General features: G+C 31.0%; 2 protein-coding genes and 1 non-coding gene across 7 annotated transcripts; 1 reads left to right on the forward strand and 2 right to left on the reverse strand.

Annotated features, from left to right (window-relative positions):
* The first annotated feature begins 1,867 nt into the window (after positions 1-1,867).
* On the forward strand, positions 1,868-4,664 carry LOC106778154 (NAC domain-containing protein 40). Its single transcript, XM_014666082.2, has 5 exons — positions 1,868-2,056; positions 2,156-2,439; positions 2,790-2,936; positions 3,088-3,684; positions 4,113-4,664. Exons 1-5 carry the CDS (start codon positions 1,912-1,914, stop codon positions 4,401-4,403), a joined length of 1,464 nt encoding a protein of 487 aa, XP_014521568.1. The 5' UTR covers positions 1,868-1,911; the 3' UTR covers positions 4,404-4,664.
* Positions 4,665-5,050: 386 nt separating this feature from the next.
* TRNAM-CAU lies at positions 5,051-5,137 on the reverse strand. The gene is given in 2 exon segments: positions 5,051-5,086; positions 5,100-5,137. It is a non-coding gene; the product is annotated as a tRNA-Met (tRNA).
* Positions 5,138-17,575: 12,438 nt separating this feature from the next.
* Positions 17,576-20,248, reverse strand: LOC106778150 (B3 domain-containing transcription factor NGA1). 5 transcript variants are annotated; one of them, XM_014666071.2, is made up of 3 exons: positions 20,156-20,239; positions 19,871-19,934; positions 17,576-19,677 (listed from the first exon to the last, which is right to left on the reverse strand). In XM_014666071.2, the coding sequence occupies exon 3, from the start codon at positions 19,630-19,632 to the stop codon at positions 17,968-17,970; it is 1,665 nt and encodes a 554-aa protein (XP_014521557.1). In that variant the 5' UTR covers positions 19,633-19,677; positions 19,871-19,934; positions 20,156-20,239; the 3' UTR covers positions 17,576-17,967. The 5 variants fall into 5 exon arrangements, with proteins under 5 accessions (XP_014521557.1, XP_022631787.1, XP_022631788.1 ...); XM_022776066.1 differs by lacking the exon at positions 20,156-20,239 and adding an exon at positions 20,078-20,096; XM_014666072.2 differs by lacking the exon at positions 20,156-20,239 and having other exon boundaries at positions 17,577-19,307; positions 19,533-19,677; positions 19,871-20,149.
* Positions 20,249-22,244: the final 1,996 nt, after the last annotated feature.

Genomic DNA, 22,244 nt, shown 5'->3' on the forward strand with positions numbered 1-22,244 from the left:
AACCTGACCAGAAAAGTAGGTCAGTACAGCATTTTCAACTCGGAAACTAACCCGGTTTGCCAAACTCGACTAGCCAACCCACAAGTCAAATCGGGTCAGTCCAGCAACCCGGCAATTTGGCTTCATCAAAACAATTTGGAACTTACGTCACCATACTTCGTATTAACATATATTAGCATAGTCTGATGACTTTATTAACATAACCCGACATCACAAAAACCCTACAACTCAGACAGCCTTTTTAGTCTCTTTTAATCCGTTTTCATGTAAATTTCTATATATATTATATCAGAAAAAAAAATTAAATTGGTAGGCCAGCCCTATAGTTCGGTGGACCGGATTGTAAATTTCAACCGGTTTTTAATTTGAGGGTCAGTCCAGTCCATTCTTTTGTTCGGGTTGGTGGGTCGAGCTTAAGTAGACCAGGTTAACATTTTATTGTCATCCCTAACCGTAACCATGTGCTCATAAAACTAGCTACCCTTTGACGGAATGAGTTACCAATTTTTAAGGGGACAAAAACTAGTGGGGAGCATAAGAAATCAACACTATATACAAACACTTAAGGACATGGTGGGTGCAACATGGAGAATTGATTAAAAAGATTCCATGAAATGGTAAACTTGGGAAGCAAGTCTCAGTTTCATAAATTCATATTACCACTTTCAGCAATGCTAACTGTTACCAATTTCTTTCTCGAACCTTCGTAGAAAAGTTCATTTTAAATCAAATCTCAACCTACATTGAAAACAGAATTTAATCAATAGTTAATTTTAAACCTTTTAATTTAGATGATTTAAAATATAAATACCTGTAAAAACAATTATTGCTATAATCTAAATCAAAAGCAATAAAAATACATTTTGCAAAGTAAAATGCACAAAAAAATAATAAGAATAATGATTTTTTGACAATACTTTTTTTTAATAATATTTTAACATTATTTATGTGTCTGTGATTAATCCATAGTAGTATTTATGATTATTATCATTATTGATTGTAAAATAATTTTAAATCAATTACGAAATGACACGTAAATAATATTTAAATATTGTAAAAAAAATATTATCTAAATATCATTATCCAAAAATAAATAACTTCCTGAGAAAAAAAAGCTAAATATATAAAGCCATTTACGCAGATACTGAAAAAGCGTGGAAGGGAAAAGAATAATTGAGGTCATAACATGGACATGACTCTTCTAAAATCTTAAAAAATATATTCACATTTTGAGTCATGTTGTTGATTAGCAGTGAAGAACATAATAAACCTCCAAAATAAAAAGAAAAAGATGCATGGAAATTCACTACCAATAGTCTTGAAAGAACATTGAAATGGTGGGACATGGGAGAAACTTGGGGAGCAAGACTCAAATAACTTTGATTTGAAAGACATTGATCCTTCTGATAGAGACTCATAACAGATTATATCCCTAACCAATGATAAAATATGTTAAATACAATTTTGTCCATTTCGTAGAAAGTGAAAAAGATTCTCATTCTTACGCGGTTTTAGTACAATACAAGTCACACATTGAGAAACAAAAGTTTTCAAATATTTATGTATTTGGATTTAGAATCACAATAACACTTCATATATATATATAGCCTTTATATGTTAAATTTTCTTGTAAAATAACCTGCGAATAAGATCACTTAAATGCATTATTAGAGCTATTCAGTAATAGTTAAATGCGGGATCTAACTTAAATTATATGTTAATTAATTTTATAGAGTTATTATATTAGGAACTTTTTATAAAGTTTGAAAGTATGCCTCAAACACGAATATTGAAATATTATTTTCCAACAACAACTTCTTAACGAAGGAGTTAAGTCAGTGAAGGTGGCATTATAAATTCAGTTTCATAAGACAACACAAACACAGTGAAGTGAAGTGTTCACAAAAAGCAATGAAGATTATAGGAATGGGTTTTCGTCCCTCAGATGAAGAACTTGTCGACTTTTACCTCAAACACAAGTTGCTCGATGATGATCCCCGTGTCCATGTCTTGACTGACATAGATCTTTCCGATGTGGAGCCTTGGGAAATACCAGGTAATTCTCGAAAGCCAAACTCTTCACGCTTCTTCATGAGATCAACACTGTCCTTTTTCTTGCTCTGATCTTTGATTCAATTTTTATTGTTTTAAATAGAGATGTTAGCAAAATCAGTAATACCATTCAAAGACTCAAAATGGTTTTTCTTCAGTCCTGTTAATTTGAAGTACTCAAATAGTAAAAGGTTTAAAAGGACAACCAAGAGTGGGTTCTGGAAACCAACGGGAAAACCCCGTGATGTTAGAACAGGGGACACCAACACTGTCATTGGGACTAAGAAGACTCTTGTTTTCCAGAGTGGTCATGTTTCCAAAGGTGTCTCTGTCAATTCCAACTGGGTTATTCACGAATATCATGCTCTTAACTTTCTCCAGAACCAGGTTTGTATTTCATTTTTTAAGATAATCTCTGTCCTAAATTACAGTGTGTAGAGGAGTGTAAACTAGTCGAACCCAGATGAGTATTTGAAGCCTGGGTTTGACTAGTAAAACAGTTTGTAAATTTTAAATTATCTCATGTGACTTATGTGGTTTAATCTTGACTGTTAGTAATAATTAGTTTCTCGACAAAGCTTACGGAGTGACTTGCTGGATGTTTTAATTGAGTCTTTCTATCTAAGAACACTCAGAATTCGTCACTAATTTTCATCATACGTTTGCCTCATTTGTCTTGGTCTTTTACTTTTGTGAATTGTGGCAAATGAATGCTTACTATACTCCAATTTTTTCAGAATGCTTTTGTGTTATGCTGCTTGATAAAGAAACATGGGAAAACGACCGAAGGAGGAACTGCTGCACTGATCTGTGATGAAGAGGAATCCAGTAGCAGCTTGGTTTCCGACTATGAAAATCAGGCAATAGCAGAAGGAGTTCCATCTGTAAGCTGAAGGATCTTTCATGAACATATATATATATACTGTGACATGCGAACATGCCGAGAATTGAACATGCCGAGAATTGATATTTCTTCTTGTAATTATCTATATATACATATATATATATATATATATATATGACTTTTTTTTTCAGGGAGATACTTTTACCGGAATGGAAACAATCTGTCAGGCAACACATCAGGAGGGAAATTGCATCTCCCCAATGGAACAGTCACTAATTGAAATTGAGAAGGATGACAATGCCTATTTTAGAAATGAAAAGAATATTAGGCAGATCCCTGGGGAAGCTATGCAGAATCCTTGTGAAACTATGCAGACTGTTTGTGAAACTATGCAGACTCATGGTGAAACTATACAGATTCCTTGTGAAACTATGCAGATTCCTTGTGAAACTATGCAGATTCCTTGTGAAACTATGCAGATTCCTTGTGAAACTATGCAGATTCCTTGTGAAACTATGCAGACTCCTTGTGAAACTGTGCAGACTCCTTGTGAAACTATGCAAGTTTCTTGGAAAACTATGCAGATTCCTTTTGAAACTATAGAAGCACCTTTTGAAACTATGCAAACCCCATTAGATCCTAAGCAATTTCCTTTTGAAAATACACAGATTCTACTTGAACTTTGGAATTCATTATTAGCTGATGAAAGTTTAGTCACTCAATCAAAGTCATTGAAAAGGCCATATTGCGAAAGCTCTTATATAGATGCAGAAGTCGTGCCTGAACGGGTAAATATTTATTCTGCAAAGTCCAAATAACATTAATGAGTGTATCTCCTTTCGTTTCTGAACTTTCACACTGATTTAGTAAGTTAAAAGTTGTAGTGTGATTTATGGTGATTTGAATTTTGTCATATTTTTCACAATGTATAAGGATTTCAACGTTTAGATTCTTGTAAGATACTCAAGAAAAATGCCTGGTTTGAGTTGGCTTTGATGTTTTGTTGTGATTCATGATGGATTGATGGGTTATTATTGAGACTTAAGATAAGGCAATCTATTTCTATACCCGTTTTTGCCTTTCCTTGAATCTCTTCCCCTACATAGACCATAGGACTTGAGAACTGCACTCTTTCTTGAGTATGTGATATTGTTATATTCTTTGAGCACTTTTAGCAATGAATTAATCTGTTTATTTTCTTTTGAAACCATTGCAGGACGGTAGTATTGATGATAGTTCAACTATGTGTACTGAATATCTTAATTTAGATGAATACCATTCATCAAAAAGGTTTAAAACATCATATGATGTTGTAGATGGTGACACAGGTCTTCAATTTTCCAACCAAGAAGCAAGTCAGAAACAAGAAAGTATATTTCAAGACGATTTATGGGGAGTGGAGACATCCTCATGTGACTCTATAATATATAATCCCGTGGAGTTCAATTGGAATGAAATATCTAGTTTTCCTTGCTCTAAAATAGCCAATTTATTAGAAACTGCATAATGACAATTATGCATTATAAATCAAAAGTATGTATAATAGGAAATGTATTAGAAAGTATTATAAACGATGAAGTCGTGTGTATTTTAAGATAGTAGATTGTGTACTAGGATGTTTGTATGGTTATTTGTAGTTTCTGGACAGAGTACTTTTTTGTAGTGAACTTTTGTCTCTAGGATACCAAGTGTATTGCTGAATCAGTTTATTTTCTTTGATTTTAGTATTTAATAATATATTTTATCAGCTTTTGGAATGCATGGACAACGCAGTTATCTTCCCATATCAATTGAGCAAAGGATTGGCTAGACAAGCACTTCATTTTTATATTGCTCAGTTGATCTTTGTTTTCCGAAGCAAGGATGGTTTATTCTGGATCATAAAGATTTGAATTGAATATGCCGAATAAGAATATAGAAATCATTATTCATGGTAGTCTTTCATTTAAACATGCAACTCTAACAAGGCATGCATACACACTTATTAATGACATGAATGAGAAGGGATGGCGTTAGATTAGACTTGAAAACCAGCCTTGTGCATTTATACCAGCTAAAAGGAAAAGAAAAAGAAAAATTAAGGTGTGAAGAAACATTTGAAACACATCTCATATTTATCTCAAACAAGAGCAGAAAAAAGTGCAAGAAAAAATTTGGGGTGAGAGAGGCTCGAACTCTCGACCTCAGGATAACTCGATAAAGCTATGAGACCTACGCGCTAGCCAACTGCGCCACCACCCCTTGATGATAAAAGTATTACTAAATATTTTAATAAACATTACTCATATGATTCAATTTTAGCTATAAAATGTTTAGCCAGTTAAAATAAGTTGATTTGGTTGAACTTTAGATCTAATAATCCCGTTTACCATAATACAGATCTTTAATTAATGATGGGTTAGTTTAAAATTAATATAAAAAAACCAAATCGGTAATCAGGTTTCTTGAATTTAACTCAAACTAATTAATAACTTCACTTTATTTCTTCAAATGTGTGGGTTTGGTTTTTCGGTCAATTTATAAAAAAAAAATGCCATGAAAGAGAGGTACCAAATTGGGTTAGGTCTCTAAGGCTTATACTAATCGTCCCAAGAAATATTAGAGAATTGCTTTTCTCACCCATCGTTTACTTTTACACCTCCATGAGGGTGTAGGAAAAGCCTAATAGGTCCATACCTGATTTGAATTGTGAAATTTGAAAGCATATTTACAGTTGCACAGTCTAAAATGCATTACTAAATTCATAATATGTTTTTCAAGTTTTCGAATTAATCCAGAAATATATTTTGAAATGCACAATTTTTTTTACTATTTAGTAAACGGTTATAATATAGATAATAACTTTTTTTACTATTTAAGTAATGACTTTTTTTTTATCATATTTTATTTTATAGTGTTAAGTATCGATTTATTTTGTTAATAACTTGTTTATAATAAGACCTACAGTTGACTATTTTTAACAAGATTTGTTCTAGTATCATCTTTCCGTCTATAAAATTTAAATATAAAGACTTCAAAGAATCCTCCTAATTTTACATAAATCATTGTTGATGTAAATAATTTTCTTTAAAATTACTTTAGTTCACTAACTATAAATAAAAACATAAATTTATAATCAAATTTTAAATAATTTTAAACTTTTTAACATTTTCCACCGATAACTTAACTATTAGTTTATTATAAAATTAATAATCAACCTTTATCAAACTTTTTAATATCCAAATTTTTTCTTCCATTAAGCTTTTCACGGATATAAAATAATCTTCTTTTTCAAAAATTGCAATTTGTATTTATTATTCAGATTTCATTTATTTCAAATAATGAATGTTATAGATCTAAATATACATATCTATATATGTAGATATAACGATACTTACTTTTAAAAGTATAATTGTAAGCACTCAAATATAAATACATTATATATTAAAAGAAAATAGGGTAAAAATTATATTAAGAATAAAGGGGAAGGTTATTAATAAAAATAAGTTGAATTTTCTAAACAGTAGAGTCATTTTTCTGAGAATGCTTTTTTCTTTAGTATGATGTTTTGCTGGAATTGGACTTGTTGATGGGGCAAAACGTGTTATATTAATTAGTAGGCAATGTTTTGAACGAAATTGGTGTTTTTGAGTGAGTTTAGGGAAGTGAGAGGGTGATTTGGAACTATTGTAGTCTAAGGTGCAAGAGGGTTGTTGGGATAGTTTAGATAGGTCATTTGAGATTTGTTAGAAGAGCTAAAATGGTTGGAAACTTATTCTAAATGGTAAATTAAATTTTTGGTCTCTATGTTGATGAAATTGGGGTTATTTGAAGGGAAGGGAAGTAGTGAATTTGAGAGGTAGCGGTCTAGGACTCTCTTGGACTGTTGAGGCAGCTTCGGCAAGTTAATTATAACTTGTTAGGACTATAAAATTGGTTAAAATGAGGTTCTAAATGGTATAAGTGGAGTTGAGTTCTTAGGTTGAGGAAAACTAGTGTTTTTGAGTGAGCTTAGAGGAGGTGAGAGGGTGCTTTTGAGTAACTGAAGTCTAGGGTGTAAGTGAGCAGTGGGGACAATTTGATTAAGTCATTTCAGACTTTTTAGAAGTGCTAAATTTGCTAAAAACACATTCTCAGTGGTAAATTCAATTTTAGACCTCTAGGTTGATGAAATTAGGTTTTTAAAGTGTCAAAAGTGGTTTGACACACCCAGTCTTGGATCTAGTGATCAAATGGATGTTTGTTTTAACTATAAATGTGCTTTTCCATCAATACAAATGTGTAAAGAACCCTTTTAGTCATTAGAACAATTTCCAAGTGCATCAAAAGCCAATTTTCATGGTTGTTGTCAACTGATATGGCGCCCGAGCGCCCTTGGGTGTACTAGCATGCTGTTGTTTTTGTTTTTTATGGTTTTTGAGGTTTCGGGTGTTCGTTTTGGACGTTCTTTAAGTCATTTTGGATGTTCTTTAAGTCGTTTTGGGGGTTTTAGATCCTTCCGGAGCTATTGGTGATGGTTTCAGAGCCATTTTCTTTGACTAAGTATGAGTACGTGGTTTGTGTTGTTTAGTGGTTCTCTTGGGACTATTATTGTCTGGTAAGGTATATGAGATGTTTGATGTTTTTTTATTGTCAGGGTGTATGTATGTTCATATATTTGAATTGGGTGGTTTGAAATAGTATGACTACAAATTGAAATGATGAAATTGAGTATGAATTGGACATCTCAGGGTGAGATGATTAAAAGTGATTGGAGAGGTGTTGTGGTTGTTCTGTATAACTGTATGGAGCTTTTAAATGGTATGTCTATCCTTACACTCAAAGCATTGTTCATGCTCAAATAGAGAAGAACAATGTGAGTGGTAAGAGTAGAGGGAGGTCCTCGTCTAATAGTCTTAGAGTTTAGAAATAGACAGATTGAGGGGGACATACCTTGCATAGTGTTGGGGATGGGTCAGCTGAACTATGCAAGTGCAAAGACGACAAATAGTTCGATAGTTATACAAATCTAGATGAGTTGTGTTGAGTGATTGATGCATAATTTGAATTATATGTCTTTACCATTACTTTATATCTGACTAAACATGATGATATTGATTGATTATGCTATATGTATATTGCTTGTTTACCTAGCTCACCCTTGCTTCTTTATTTGTGTTTTGTTTGTATATGTTTTCCTTTGCAATGATCATCCACTTGAATGGGAGCAGATGTTGTTGAGGAAGTCCCCTTGGAGCAAGAGTTGGAAGGTGTTGATGTTGCAGCTTAGTTTATTAAGATTTCTATATTTCAGTCTATGTTATTTTGAAATACTCTAGCATGCTCTTGAAGTTTTAAATTTAGGTTATTCTGGATGACTGTAATCCTGTACTTAATCGCAAGTTTAACCTCCAATTGTTCTCTTATATTATAGATTGTGAACTTCTATATTATATTATGTTATATATAATTGGGATGTCAAAATAATAATAGAAACATTTATATCATAATTAATCGATATGTTGCATGATAATCATAATTAATACATAAAGTTAATTTCACATATGTAAATTAAAAATTATTTTTATTTACTAGCATATATATATATATATATATATATATATATATATAAAACTCCAACATAATTTCATTTAGTTTATTTAAAATATTTTCATCGAAATTATAAAACTCCAACATAATATATACTATTTTCATCGAAAATATTTATTTTAGAAAAAAAGCATAAATCTATAATCAAATTCTAAATATACTTTTTTTAACTTTTTAATATTTTTCTAATCAATGACTTTATTATTAAGATAACTCTATATCTAAATAAAAAAATATTAATGACTAATGGTGGGAATCTATAAATATAACCACCATAGTACCCATACATACTCTCTTAACAAACAAATATATTGAAATACATACATCCTATGCATCATGAAATATGTGTTTTATATTCATTATGAATTTTATCATATATTTTAATGGATAGAATAAGTTTATTACACAATAAAAAAAACAAGATTAATTACTTTTTATGTAGTAATAGTGAAAACACATTTTTTTATGATAACAAAATATAATAAATTATAATAAATAATGTTTAATATTTTATATAATTTTTTTATTATAATAGTTATTTTAGTTTTAAAAAATTAGATTTTAGAAAATAAGATCAAATTGAAAAAACAGTTAAATATAAAAAAGTGTCATTTAAAAGATAATATTAGTAAAAAAATAATTATTTTGATTTAAAAATAAATAAAAAATGCATAAAGGATAAAATTAAATACACAGAAAGAAATCTTCTTTATATAATAATAATATTAATTATTATAGATATATAATACAATACATTTGTACATTGCATAAAGTGATCACTTTACCCTAATTTGACAAAGGAGTGCTATTTTTTTTTATATAAAATTACAACATTTTTTTTATAAAACAACTAATAATTGATAGAAAAATACAAATAATTGTTTTCTCAGATGAAACAAGTGATGAAATTTGAAAAATAAGTCTTTGAATATTTCCTTTGAGTAAACACAGAAGTAATTAATACTTACAATTAAATTCCAGCTATTTTCCTAGAAAGAAAAAAAAAATGTAGCCATTAATTTGTTTGTTTTAATGAAATGATTTTGTTCATTATTTCTGATGAGTAAATGGTACATTGCATTATGGTAGCTCTCATTCAACATCTTTTCTGCAAAATTGTGGCTACCATTCATATTCGGTCCCCTCTTATAAAAACCACGTACCTCAAGTCAACCATGCATACCATCAAATCTTATCACATAAAACTCTTTATCTACAACACTGCAAATTTCTCAGTAAACCCTTTTAAATATACACTTCATTTTGTACAATAACTTTAAATGCATTTCACTATTATATCACATTTTACCTTTGTTAAACTGTCTCAATCTGATCATATATGCTGAATATTGATTTTCCCACCACACAAAAGTTGCAGACAAGAATAACTACACATTCGGATCAGCCTTCTCGAACGCAATGCTTGAGTTGAGGAATATATATATATACTTATATGAGAAATTGAAAAGTTGTATAGAGGGTTCTAAATTTTGCTTTTTCCATAATTTTGTTCTCTCTGCCGTACAGTTTTTTTGGTCTGTCTCATCAAGCATTAGTGCATTACCTAACTAGAAAGCGTCATTTATACAATTTCCACATGCAGCTGTTCCATAACAGTACTATTTGCCATTCACACCAAAACAATATTTATATAAAATGAACATACATATACACATGCACAGCAATCGAGAGCCATGAGTCTGAGACCACATCCCAAAGTAACAACATGGGTGCCACTAAAGAAACTTCGTACACATTACATTCTCTTGTTCCTTTCAAATTTGGTGCAATAAAACGAAAACAGACAAAAGGAAAGAACAAGACATGTGGAGGCTAGCTAGCCAAACCCCTTCTCACATATACTTGTAATGTAATAACTCGAAACTTTCTACCTATATGCTTTAGCTTACGTTTTGAGAAAGCAGCCATTGTTGACTATCAGATTCTTTCGAACTGGAAGTCACATTTCTTATGCCTTTGTCCAAAGATGTTTCGGAAATTTTCTATAAAAAAACTTTCCAGTCAATCTGTTACACGATCTGTAAGCAAAGCAAAGAAAAAGAAAAACCTAACTCGAAAAAGCTTAATAATTTAACATTTTTGAAAGGGAGAAGAAGATGTGCATGTAGATGGATCCAAATGTAACTTTGGGTTGTTTTATTTTCTTGGCCATTCTTTCTTCTCTCTCTGGTCCTCTCTATCTATCTCCTTTTTTGGGCTGCATGGTCCTCAATCGAAATCAATGTGCATGCATCTGATCTGTTAACTTATCATCTCGGGAAACATGGAAAGCCCCAGCAAAAACTTATACCCAAAGGATCTGTAACTTTTCGGGTTGGTCACTCCCATGATCTTTACCCTCACTCATTCTCTCTCTCTCTCTCTGGTCCTGCACCACCATCTTCTTTCAAACACAAAGATTTTCTTAAGATCTTTCCCTTTTCCTACGATGCCTTTGTCCTTAGGTTATTAATCCATGATCATCACAGATCACAGGTTCTTAATATCATCATCATGGTCCAAATGAATTTGTTTGTCATATAAAGTTGGTGGTAGCATTAAAACATATGCTTTTGAAGTCTAGTACTTGTATATATCTTCTTTAGTTTTAGGGCTTTGAAAGGTACTGTAACAAGCATCAGCATTAGAATCAGAAAGAAATGTAACCCTAAAGTTGATCTTGCGAAATATTTATTGAAAAGAAAGAAAGAAAAAAAAAGAAAAAGATTCCTTTTTCCAGCTTGAAACTCACAAGGTATGATAAAAACGAAAACACGAAAAGGGGCAATGGTAGAATATAGAATGGTGGGAAAAAAACAAAAGAAGTTGTATAGATGTATTGGAAGTGGAATGGGAAGTGGTCCATTGAAGTTTTAGTACAATTACAATGATTTGGATTGATCACTGGTGTGCACTGCATGCGTCCAATGATCCGATTTACAGTTAATAAATGGAAGGCCACGCCATGGGAGGTAAAAGGTGAAGAACTTCTGCTGACTTTACGGTACAATCTACTTTATTATCATCGTCGTAAATATTAATAATGCAACCTCTTAATTAGCCTATATACCCTCTACTTTTCTAGAGTGGGGCACCTTTCATTCCAACCCCATTTCATTTCATTTTTCATTTCATTTCACTTCTTTCACCATTTTCCTATTTCTTAAATACCCCAATTCTAGTTTCAAAAGTTAATTCCATTAACTTAAGTGTTGACTGTTTAACAGTTCTCATGATTAACTAAATCTCAAACCATTCTTTGCCGGCTAAATATTTTGTTTCGACTCATTTGGGGAATTGGTAAAATGGTTAGAACTTTTATCGAAATTAAATTCCAAAAACTAAATATTTAGAAAGTTCAATGAAGTTTATTTTATTTTAAAATGTAAATGTTTCAATATAATTATACAATCTTAAAAAAAATGTAGTAAAATAACATTTTTTTTATCAGATAGACAAATATGTTTTGATAACAAAATATTTCTATTATCTGTATTTAAACTTAACAAAATAATCACCATATCGTAAAAATAGTAATCGAAATGATGAGACTAAATTTTACAACAATGTGTATATACTAAAAATAACTATCCAAAATTTATAATATATATATATACACACACACTAAACTAGTTAATTTAGGGACAGAAAATATTTTTTTCTAATAAAAAATCTTTTGGAGACGGACACTTTATTTATCTTTAATGACTTTATCTATCTCTTTATATCCTAATAAAGCACCTTTTACTATTTTGATTTTGACTATTTTGAGGATTAATTTGATTTTATTACTTTCTATAAAAGTGAAAGATATTTCCATGAAAGCTTAATAAGTCAGAAAATTTTAATCAAATGCAAATCATGTTGCTTAAGTACATATATTTGATTAACTCTCATTTATCTACAGATTAATTTTTATTTTTAGCATTTAAACATGGAATCAAAGAGATGCTAAATTATAATGTTGTGAGAATTTTTAAGATGACATTTTATATTAAAAATAAAAACAAATTAGACAAGTTTTCTTTCTTATACACTTTAGTTAATAATATATGCAATGCATTAGCTATTCACTTTGGCTATTATCGTAGTGCAGATGGTAAAAACATGATGTCACAAATTGTTTTCGTTTGTGTGTATATATTATACCATTTTTTAACTCATTACCTAATTGACTATTAAGTTAAGGATTATATATATATATATATATATATATATATATATATATATNTATTATACCATTTTTTAACTCATTACCTAATTGACTCTTCAATGAAATAAAATATATATATATATATATATATATATATATATATATATATATATATATATATATATATAAAATTCTTCGATTTCTTTTTATCATTATATATACATCAATTTAAAATTAATTTTATCAAGCAAATTTACACAAAAAAAAAATAAAAATAAAAATCAAAGCAATATTCATGCAATAAACACCATAGATTTAAATAATTTATGCAAAAATTAATTGTATCGTAAAATGTGTTAAAATTTACTTTATGTATTAAAATTTATTTTTTTTAATCAAATTTTGTTGTTCTTAACATATATATTTTTTTAAAACAGTATTACTTATATAAATTAATGTCACATTATATTTGCTACACTATAAATTTTATTATATAAACTTTGTTTATAAATAACTTTTAAATAGATGACATAAGAAAATAACCAAAGCTATAAAAAAAATTAAAACTATTAAAATATGATTAGTGACAGAGAACTTGTATGATTTATATATGATTTTAAGTTTAATTATTGTTGTTGTGTGTATATATAATTGTGCATGTGTGGATGATAGCACAGATATTTTAAATTAAAGAAAAAAAAGATCATATTTAGTTAAGAAAAAAAAAGCTTACAGATTATGTATTATATACTTTGTTGCTATAGTTAAGAACAGAAATGTATGAATTATCACAGCCTTGATCATTTTTGCCATTGTTGCTTTGGGATTTGCATTCCAGAAAAATAAATATACAGCCTCAAAATATTCACACGCTTGAATTTCATGCAATAACATTTTTAAGGATGTATTCCTGAAATATTAATCAGTTCCATAAAAGAGATGTATAGAAACCAATTTTCAACTGTGAATAGGGTATTATTATAAGTTTAAAATAAGGATCTTATTCTTAATTGAAATATACTGGCATAATATAAAATTTAAGAGAACTAACTTTAAATCACTCTTTATCATAAGAATAAAATAATATTTTTTTTTCTTAAAAACCTATTATCTTTCTTTCACCTACTAAACAGTACAGTATAATAAAAAAGGTTTTATAAAACTTGCACATTAAAGTAAAAATTGTAAAAATAAAAATCAAAAGTAATGTGGCATAGTAAAACTCAGACCTAATCAAATGACACTTTCAAAGGAAAATGGTCTTAATAAAGTATAATTATTAAAGGGATGAAAGATAAATATGTGAATGTAACTTTAGCTGATCTTAATAGTGTTGAGATTGAATTTGGTGAAAGTTAAAAAATAATGCTAAATGTTTTGGTTAAGTAATAAAAATATATATATTTTTTAAATTACGTACTTTTAAATGGTTTGCAATGCATTAAGGTGACTTTTTTTTATAAAAAAATTATATATTAATTTTAACAGGACTTAAAAGAAAAAAAGAACTCTAAAAGGTTATATATAGTGAAAAGTAAGACTAATTATACTAAAAAGTAAGACATAATTATTTCCTGTGTTATGTTTTAGAATTAACTTTTGAAAGGCACAGGAAATACCATTATTAAGCAACACAAATATGCTTCTACTGCATGAAATTTTCAGATCACAGAAGTAGCATGTGAAGAAATTTTATGGTTTTGAAGTTTTACTTTTAAACCAACAAAACTGGTCCAAGTATTCTTAAATTTACCACACTAACATTTATCTGTCATTTCAAATTTATTTCCCATCTACACCTGAGTTTATGCAATAACTGCATTTATAATAAAATGACAATGGCAGTACTTTATTTAATATAAGTATAATAAGAATGTACTAAAAATTAAATTAATGCATGGCCAGAAACTCAACTAATACATTACTGTGATGCATGACATTCCAAATTGTTCATATTTATACGACAGTGAATAATGCAGCCAACCTTATGCCAGCCAACTATTCATAGTAAAATTTAAATACAGGGAGCCAGGTTATTAATTTAGCATTAATTTAAAGGTGATTTTGCCTTCTGTTTTTCAATTTCACACCCTTCAATACTTTATTTTATTCAACATATCTATCTATCTATCTATCTATATATATATATATATATATATATATATATATACACTTTTTAATTTCATTGAAATAAATTCCTATCACAAGTTCAGTTAACATCTAAATTACTTTCTAACAATGAGGTTAAATGACTACAAAAGTGCACTTTCAAGTATAAAAGATGCTGAACCACTAAATCAACCAGACACAGAAAAAAGACATTATCTATTTCCAGTTTGATTATATGCATGCATCTGTTGATAACTTCTTGAGAGAGGTATCAAGCCAATATCTGGTTTTCTGCTAAATTGAACATTATTTGATGTTTACTGACTTAAACATTAGTGATGGAATATTGTTTGTGACCTAACTATATATAAATATAAATATATATATATATATATATATATATATATATATATATATATATATATATATATATATATATATATATAAATTGGAGTACTCAGAAAAAGTGTACCTTGGTTAAATGTTTCTAAAATCTCACAGAAATGGTAGGTGTGTGAGTCCTTATATCATAAGATCTGATTGCAGTGATTTGGTGGAGCTTCTGTTTTTCCTTCTGCATAAAATGCACAAGGGGCAAACAATAACTTATTAACTAAAAGTGGATATAGAACTAATTACATTGACATTAATACCGCAGTATAACTGAGAAACATTAATTGCTTTATAACACTGTATCTTGCGATGATGCAATTCCCAAAATAATGATAACCTTCACGTTGCTAAGAAACAATATTCATACTATATCATTATATGATCAATATAAAAGTCTTGGTTTTATGATTAAACAAGAAGCCTAATCCTAGCTAGGGAATAATTAAGCCCTTGAATTTATGGATAGCTTTAATCAACCTATGACTCTAGGATGCTCTTGGTTATTAACAGAAGGTATGTATTTCATGCATGGATATGTATGAAGAACAAAGGTGTTGAATCCCAAATCTTCCTTGGAAAATGAAATAGGATTACAAAAATCACCTTCATATTGTTACCTTATGACCAAAATACTAATATATGTTTGTGTCTTTCTTTCTTAATATCGTTTTATTTCCTTATCTAACTATGTCTGCAAGATCATAAGCAAGGATGACAGGAGAATATAATAAAATATAGATCAAAGAAAAGAATGAAGAGTTTGATGTTTTATTTGCCTAGTTTTATCCTGGGTAACTTTAACCGATTTCTTGTTGGTTTTCGAAGCATTTGAAATGAAGTAGATCATCCCAAAAAGGTTTCATTTCTAGTCTCTTTCAGTCTTTAAATTCCAGCAGTGACAAGGATTCTTCCAAGGCTTTTGATGGTTCATGGAAATTGACTTTACCCCAAAGGATCTGAGATACTGCTATATATATTTTAATAGAAAAGCATCACATTCAAGTCTGTGTAGCCAAAAGAAAGGTCCTGCTCCTATATATGTCTAGTCTCGCTTACTGTTGATCTTACTGTCCTATGTGTTGCTTTTGCTTTCCCATTTCTCACCGTGTGAGAACACCACATTCCATTTGATATCTCCTTTTTATGCCTTGAACAGTGTATTTTGCATTCAATGCCACTCTAATATTTTCAAACATGTATACACAACTGCTTTCTATGAGTCTATTACTCCAAATAAACTTCGACAAAATATACAAATAGTAAAATGAAAAGGTCTTGCATTTGTAAACCTAAAGCAAAGTGCATCAATCTGCCCCATCAGTTATACAAACACACAACACAACTTTCTTTACCCAGTTTATATTAATTCACACGATAATTTCTAAGCGTATCAAGTTTTTTTTTTCCTTCAAATACATGATGCTACACATCTCGAATGAATCAAAATGATTTTGCGTTTTCTTATTCTGGCATATGTTTTATATCTGTCATATAATATGAAGTTTCAAGCACACAAAATCAGAAAGAGAAGAAGCTAAAGCTAATAATTTGTCACCTGGGTCGTCAAAGTAAAGCTCTTTGATTCACTGTCCAAAAGTCTTAGCTGTAATGTAATTATTACAATATCTGTGACAAATCCAAAAAAATGTATATAATTAGTAACGAGTAAGTTTGATTTTCAACTGTCGACAGTAGCAAAACTGTTACAAAGACTGATTAAGCATCACATGAGGAATCTTAATCCATAAAAGTCTAAAGGCTGTATCTGTTAAATTAAGATAAGAATCATAGATCAAAGGCAAAACATTGAATAAGCATCAGAATCAGGCTACTTACTCTTTAAGGCATGAGTAAATGGGGTCAAACACCCCCCAATTTTTCATTTTCCCAATATCACGTTTGTGTGCAGTGCTAATCCAGACAAGAAGGCGGCTGATGAATAGGAGAAGTTACAAAAGCATATCAGCAGAAAATACAAATAATAATAAATAAAAAAGGTGCTAGTAAGTAACAATGTGGAGGGATATAGAGGTAAAAAAATGGAGGGAGGAGGGTTAGTACTCATGATAAATATAATGAATAAATTATTTATGGTAACTACAGCATATTAAGTGGAAAAAGGTAATCAAATTAGATGAATGGAGGAGGAATAAGATCAGAAAAAATTACCCTTTTACAGCTGTACAACTTTCTGCCCTTTATCTGCAAAGCTAAAATGCCTAACTAAGCAGCAGGAGCAGAAGCAGCAGTGTGTTGAACGACATCAACCCAACAAGGCTAACAGAAACATTAGAGGAAAGAAGAAAGCAACAAGCTTTTCTGTGTATCATTAAATGCAGTAAACGGAAAGAGAGAGAGAGAACAGTGTTGAAGCAATATTAAAATAGAAATAGCAAATGACATATATATATATATATACTATAATAATATTAATAAATAATACTATAATATATATTTGTATTGTACTATACACAATTGAAAAAGGTCTAAACGTAATTGATCTCCATATGGATTTCATTTCCCTCTTTAGGTTGTGAAACGATGGATATTCCATTTCTTCAGGGCCCAAATCCCAAGCTAATTAATTCATTGAGCAGTTCTAAACGTACTAAAGACTTCAAAACGTGCAAAAGCTAAAAACTAATTACTGATCAAAAGAAGAAGCAGAAGAACAAGAAGGTCTGGGAGCCTTTTCTTTCCTTTGTAGCTGATGAAAGAAACAAAAGAGAAAGGGAAAAAAAAATTTAAAATATAATAAAAATGCTGCAAAAGAAAGTGTAGCTAGCCCAGGTGACTTTAGATCAAACTCGTATCTTCTTCATTATTTGTTTCTTCATCAATTTGTTTATCACTGCCGGTATTGCAAAGAAGGATCCAGATCAAAAAGCATTGAAGGTTGTTCCCCTCTCTGATCCCCAAACCTTGCTGATGATGGTGATGAAAGTGAGTCTTCCCTCAAAAGCTGAAGAGGTGGTAGTGAAGAAGAGGGAGGTGAATTGGAATTAGCCATTGTCGCATGTGCCATTGAAGATGAGGACAATAAGCTGAAGCAATTGGGGTCTTCTGATGTTGAAGAAGCACATTCCATATTCACCCCAAACAGCCTAAGTCTTTTGCCTGCAGTGCTAGGACTTGTACTAGTACTAGAACCACCACTCTTGCCACCACGGTGGTGGTGGTGATGGTGGTGGTGGTGAGCAACTGGAACAGAATCAATGATTATGGGAGGATGAGAAACATTGCCTCCCTCTTGTTGTTGTCTTGTGTTCAAGGTTTGGTGATCAGTGAATGGCATTGGTGGGGGTGTTGACCTGAGGTAATAGACGGAGCCAGATCCTGAACTAGTCATGTCATGATAGTTGTTGTAGTGATGAGTTCCATTTCCTCCAGCACCAGCAGCACCTTGCAATTGGTGATGAAAGGGATGATGATGTTGATGATACATGGTGTTGTAATTGAGGTGTTGTTGCAAATGGTCATGGTGGCGTGGTGGGTTTGGCGAGGGGAGGGAGTAGAATCTGCCAGTGGCACCCCATCTGATGAAGTGAGGCTGATTGGGAAGAAAGAAAGGTGTGAAGAGTGTGGCTGAAGGGTCAGGGCCATGGTGGTGATGGTGATCAGGCCTTCTCCTCCAATCTATGTACAACCTATGCCTATACAAATCCCCTACACCACGCTGGAAGGACACAATGTCACCGGCATCAAGCTTCTTCTCCTTCACAAAACGGCTCCACCCTTTGGTCATCACATAGCTCTGGCTGCTGTTCCAATAGGAGTACCTGAACCTCCATGACTTACCATTTCTGTCCTCAAAATTGAGCAGCAGCCCCTTCTCATTGGCTGAGGAATCAAGAGGGAAATACTTCTCAGCATGCTGCTTTGGTATAACCAATCGGTTCAGCTTACCCACATCACTTGGTGTGACAACTTTGTCAAACATGTGCTCCTTCTCAGAAGGCTGCTGCAGGTTGTTAACGTTAGCATCGGCAGAAGAACTACCACTTGCATGATGACCAAACACAGAAGAAGCAGCAGCTCCCGATCCTTGCAAATTCCCCTCATCCTTGCTGCTCCCCAGTGTCAAGTCCATGAAATCTAGCTGCTTTGTTGTGTGGTGATGATGATGATGATGATTATGATGATTGGCGATGATGAAATTGGAACCTGCTGCATCCTGGTGTAACAACCCTAACCCAGATGATGAATTGTGAGATTCAGTGGTCTCTGGAGACTGAAGATGATGATCATGATCATGAATATTCATCCCCAGCCATGGATTTTGTTGGTGAGGAATATTTATTACATGATGATGGTGATGAGGACGTGCAGCAGAAGTAGTAGAAGTATAATTTGATATTGAAGGAGCAGGAGATAAAGACAAAGAGGGAGAAGAAAAGGGGTAGTGGTGCTTACTGCTGCTTTCTTCTCTTGTGACGATTTCTTCTGCTGTCTCCTCTTCCTCTTCCTCCTCTCTGCTATCGGAATACCCTTTCACTTCTTGCATCAACTCCATAAAATTACACACGGACCCCACCTTCAATTCTGCTAATTATAACCTCTGGATCTCACCAAATTAAACAATGTCACCAAATAATTGAAAAAATATGAAATCATAAAACAAGAAGAAGAAGAAGAGGAGGAGGAGAAGGAAGAGAAAGAAAAGAAGTAAAAATAAAAAATAAAAATGCAAAATTTAGAGTCTGAAAATTGACAAGATTATATATATATATATAAGAAATAATTAAAATTACCAAGAAATAAATATATAGTTGAAGAGCTGAGAAGATATTTGAGTAGGCAGATAGATATGTGAGGCTGTGAAGAAAACAAAGAAAAGCAGGTGGTTATTTAGTACTAGAAGAGAATTGTAAGAGTCGGTGCCTTCATATTTGACCATGAGGCATCAAACCCTAAAGAAAGAGAAGGCATGGAGGATTGAAAACGGGGTTATTGTTGACCTAAACAGCTGAATATGTTAGAGAGATGGAGATGGGAAAGAGGGTGATGTGAGTTTTAGCTAACACAAGTGTAGTTACCTCAAAGAAAGCTTCTTTACAAGTAACAAAAGAACCAAATATATTTGTTCCAACCCAGTTTTATTCTTAAACACATCAACAGAGAGAGAGAGAAAGAGAAAAAAAAAAGAGAGAAGAGGAAAGAAAAGAGGGTTACTACACTTACGTGGGGGGCCCATGAATAATGTGCGTATTGGGGTCATGTGAGCAAGTAGTCATTTTCATGATATTTGGGATAACAATAATAATAATCTGTACAATATATGCTTCCGGTTCTACACTAAAAGGCCACTTGTTCCAGAAGCAAAGACCTTCACTTTGTTAAATCTGATCCCACCCCATTTTCTTTTAGTTTCTCAAAATTATTAAATCTGGAAAAGGGAAAGGATTTCTATGACAAGTTGTTGTTATTAGACAGAACACAAGTAGAGGGAGATGCAACACAATGCACTGCCAACGGTGTAGTATAGGAGAGAGAGAGACTCTGTGTACAGTGTTAGGTTGATTTGAGTTTCTCTTTTTTTTGACTTTTGGTGCCATTCATTGTGTGCTATCTCCCTCTCTCTCTCTCTTGCTGGTCCCTCCCAGCCATTATGTTTTCACAATTACAACACTGTCAAACACTACACAATCAAATGTACATATGTTTCTTTCATAACAAAACATCAGTTTAACTCATAACAACGTTGTAATCCTTGTTTTTCATGGTTTTTTAAACAAGAACATGAGTGGTTTCGTTTCTTCATTCTCATTCAATTATCATCTCATTTTCTCAGCTACACATACATATATGATTCCCTCTTCAATATTCCTCAACTGTATAAATTTAAGGGAAAAATAAATATATTCCAGACCAATAACTTCTTCTTCAAAACTTCCAACTCCCGAGCTCAGTCATAATTTAATGTCCCGGATCCCAAAAAACATGCCAAATATCACCTTTTAGTTCTTTCTGGCTTTTAATTATATTACTTCTTCCTCATTGTCATTATCATCACGTATGCATAATTTATTTTCCTTTTCCAATTTCTTCTCTGCTTCATTTTATTACTTCTTCACACCACCTCAACTTTCATTCTTATAAATTCATCTTTATTGTTGTAAGGGAAAGTGGTGAACCAAAACGAACCTACTTCAATTATGAAATATAATTCTTTCTTCAATTATTAATGTTTTTAACTCATAAAAAAATATACAATTTTCATGTCATATTTAATTAATAATTCCACTAATTTTAAATATGACAGTCTATTTATTAATTTAATTTAAAACAAATAAATACCTTTTAAGGCTAAAAACTTATGTTTGTATTTCAAATATTGTCGCATTTGGGCTGCTTTTTATTTTTAGTTTTAGTATGAATATGCTTTGACAAAACAAGAAAGATAATTCATTTGTGTTTCCCTAAACACTAATGATTGAAATATAAAAAAACATGCACATGGGATGATATTTAACTAATAATAAGAAGTAGCAGGTAGCTTGGAGGTTGTACACAACAATTAATTCCTGGTTTTTTTATTTATTGTTGATCAAATTATCTAAATAAGACAAATTTCAATAAGCAGCTTTTGAAAGTTAAAAATTTCCTTAAGAAAATTAATAGCTGGTATTTTCTAAAGAATATGGATAATGTATTTAAGATAGGGAAATAACTACAAAGTTGAAATTGAACCAAGTTCAAGTGTGTAACGTATTAAAACAAGTTCACATAAAATATGCAATTAAACATAACCGATGATTTAGCTCTCCTGCACATGGTTCATCCTTTCTTCCGTACCTATTCATCAATTCAATTACAGTATTAAACAGTGTTTTCAAAAACAAATCACTAACTCATTTAAGATTTAATTATTCAAATACAATAAGTAAATCTGGTCAAGTTTTTATATCAGTAAAAAATACTAATAAAATGGAAAATATAATAACATGATTTAATAAACTTTTACAAAATTTTAATGAAATATCTTATTATATTTGAGTCTAATTTCAAGAATACATTATCCATGAATAACAACACGTTTAAATTTAAAATTTATAAACAAAAATAATTTAGTTTCAATTTTTATCTTTGTAAAAAAAAAATAAAGAATGTAATGAAACCCTTTTT

Source organism: Vigna radiata, unplaced genomic scaffold, assembly GCF_000741045.1.
Source record: "Vigna radiata var. radiata cultivar VC1973A unplaced genomic scaffold, Vradiata_ver6 scaffold_215, whole genome shotgun sequence".
In the NCBI taxonomy this organism is placed as follows: domain Eukaryota; kingdom Viridiplantae; phylum Streptophyta; class Magnoliopsida; order Fabales; family Fabaceae; genus Vigna; species Vigna radiata.

Excerpts from the sequence above, each read along its gene's own strand:
- LOC106778154 (XM_014666082.2), top strand. The coding sequence starts at position 1,912 with ATGAAGATTATAGGAATGGGTTTTCGTCCCTCAGATGAAGAACTTGTC. Across the intron at positions 2,937-3,087 it reads TAGCAGAAGGAGTTCCATCT|GGAGATACTTTTACCGGAAT; the intron begins GTAAGCTGAAGG and ends TTTTTTTTTCAG. Across the intron at positions 3,685-4,112 it reads CAGAAGTCGTGCCTGAACGG|GACGGTAGTATTGATGATAG; the intron begins GTAAATATTTAT and ends AAACCATTGCAG.
- LOC106778150 (XM_022776067.1), bottom strand. The coding sequence starts at position 19,632 with ATGGAGTTGATGCAAGAAGTGAAAGGGTATTCCGATAGCAGAGAGGAG.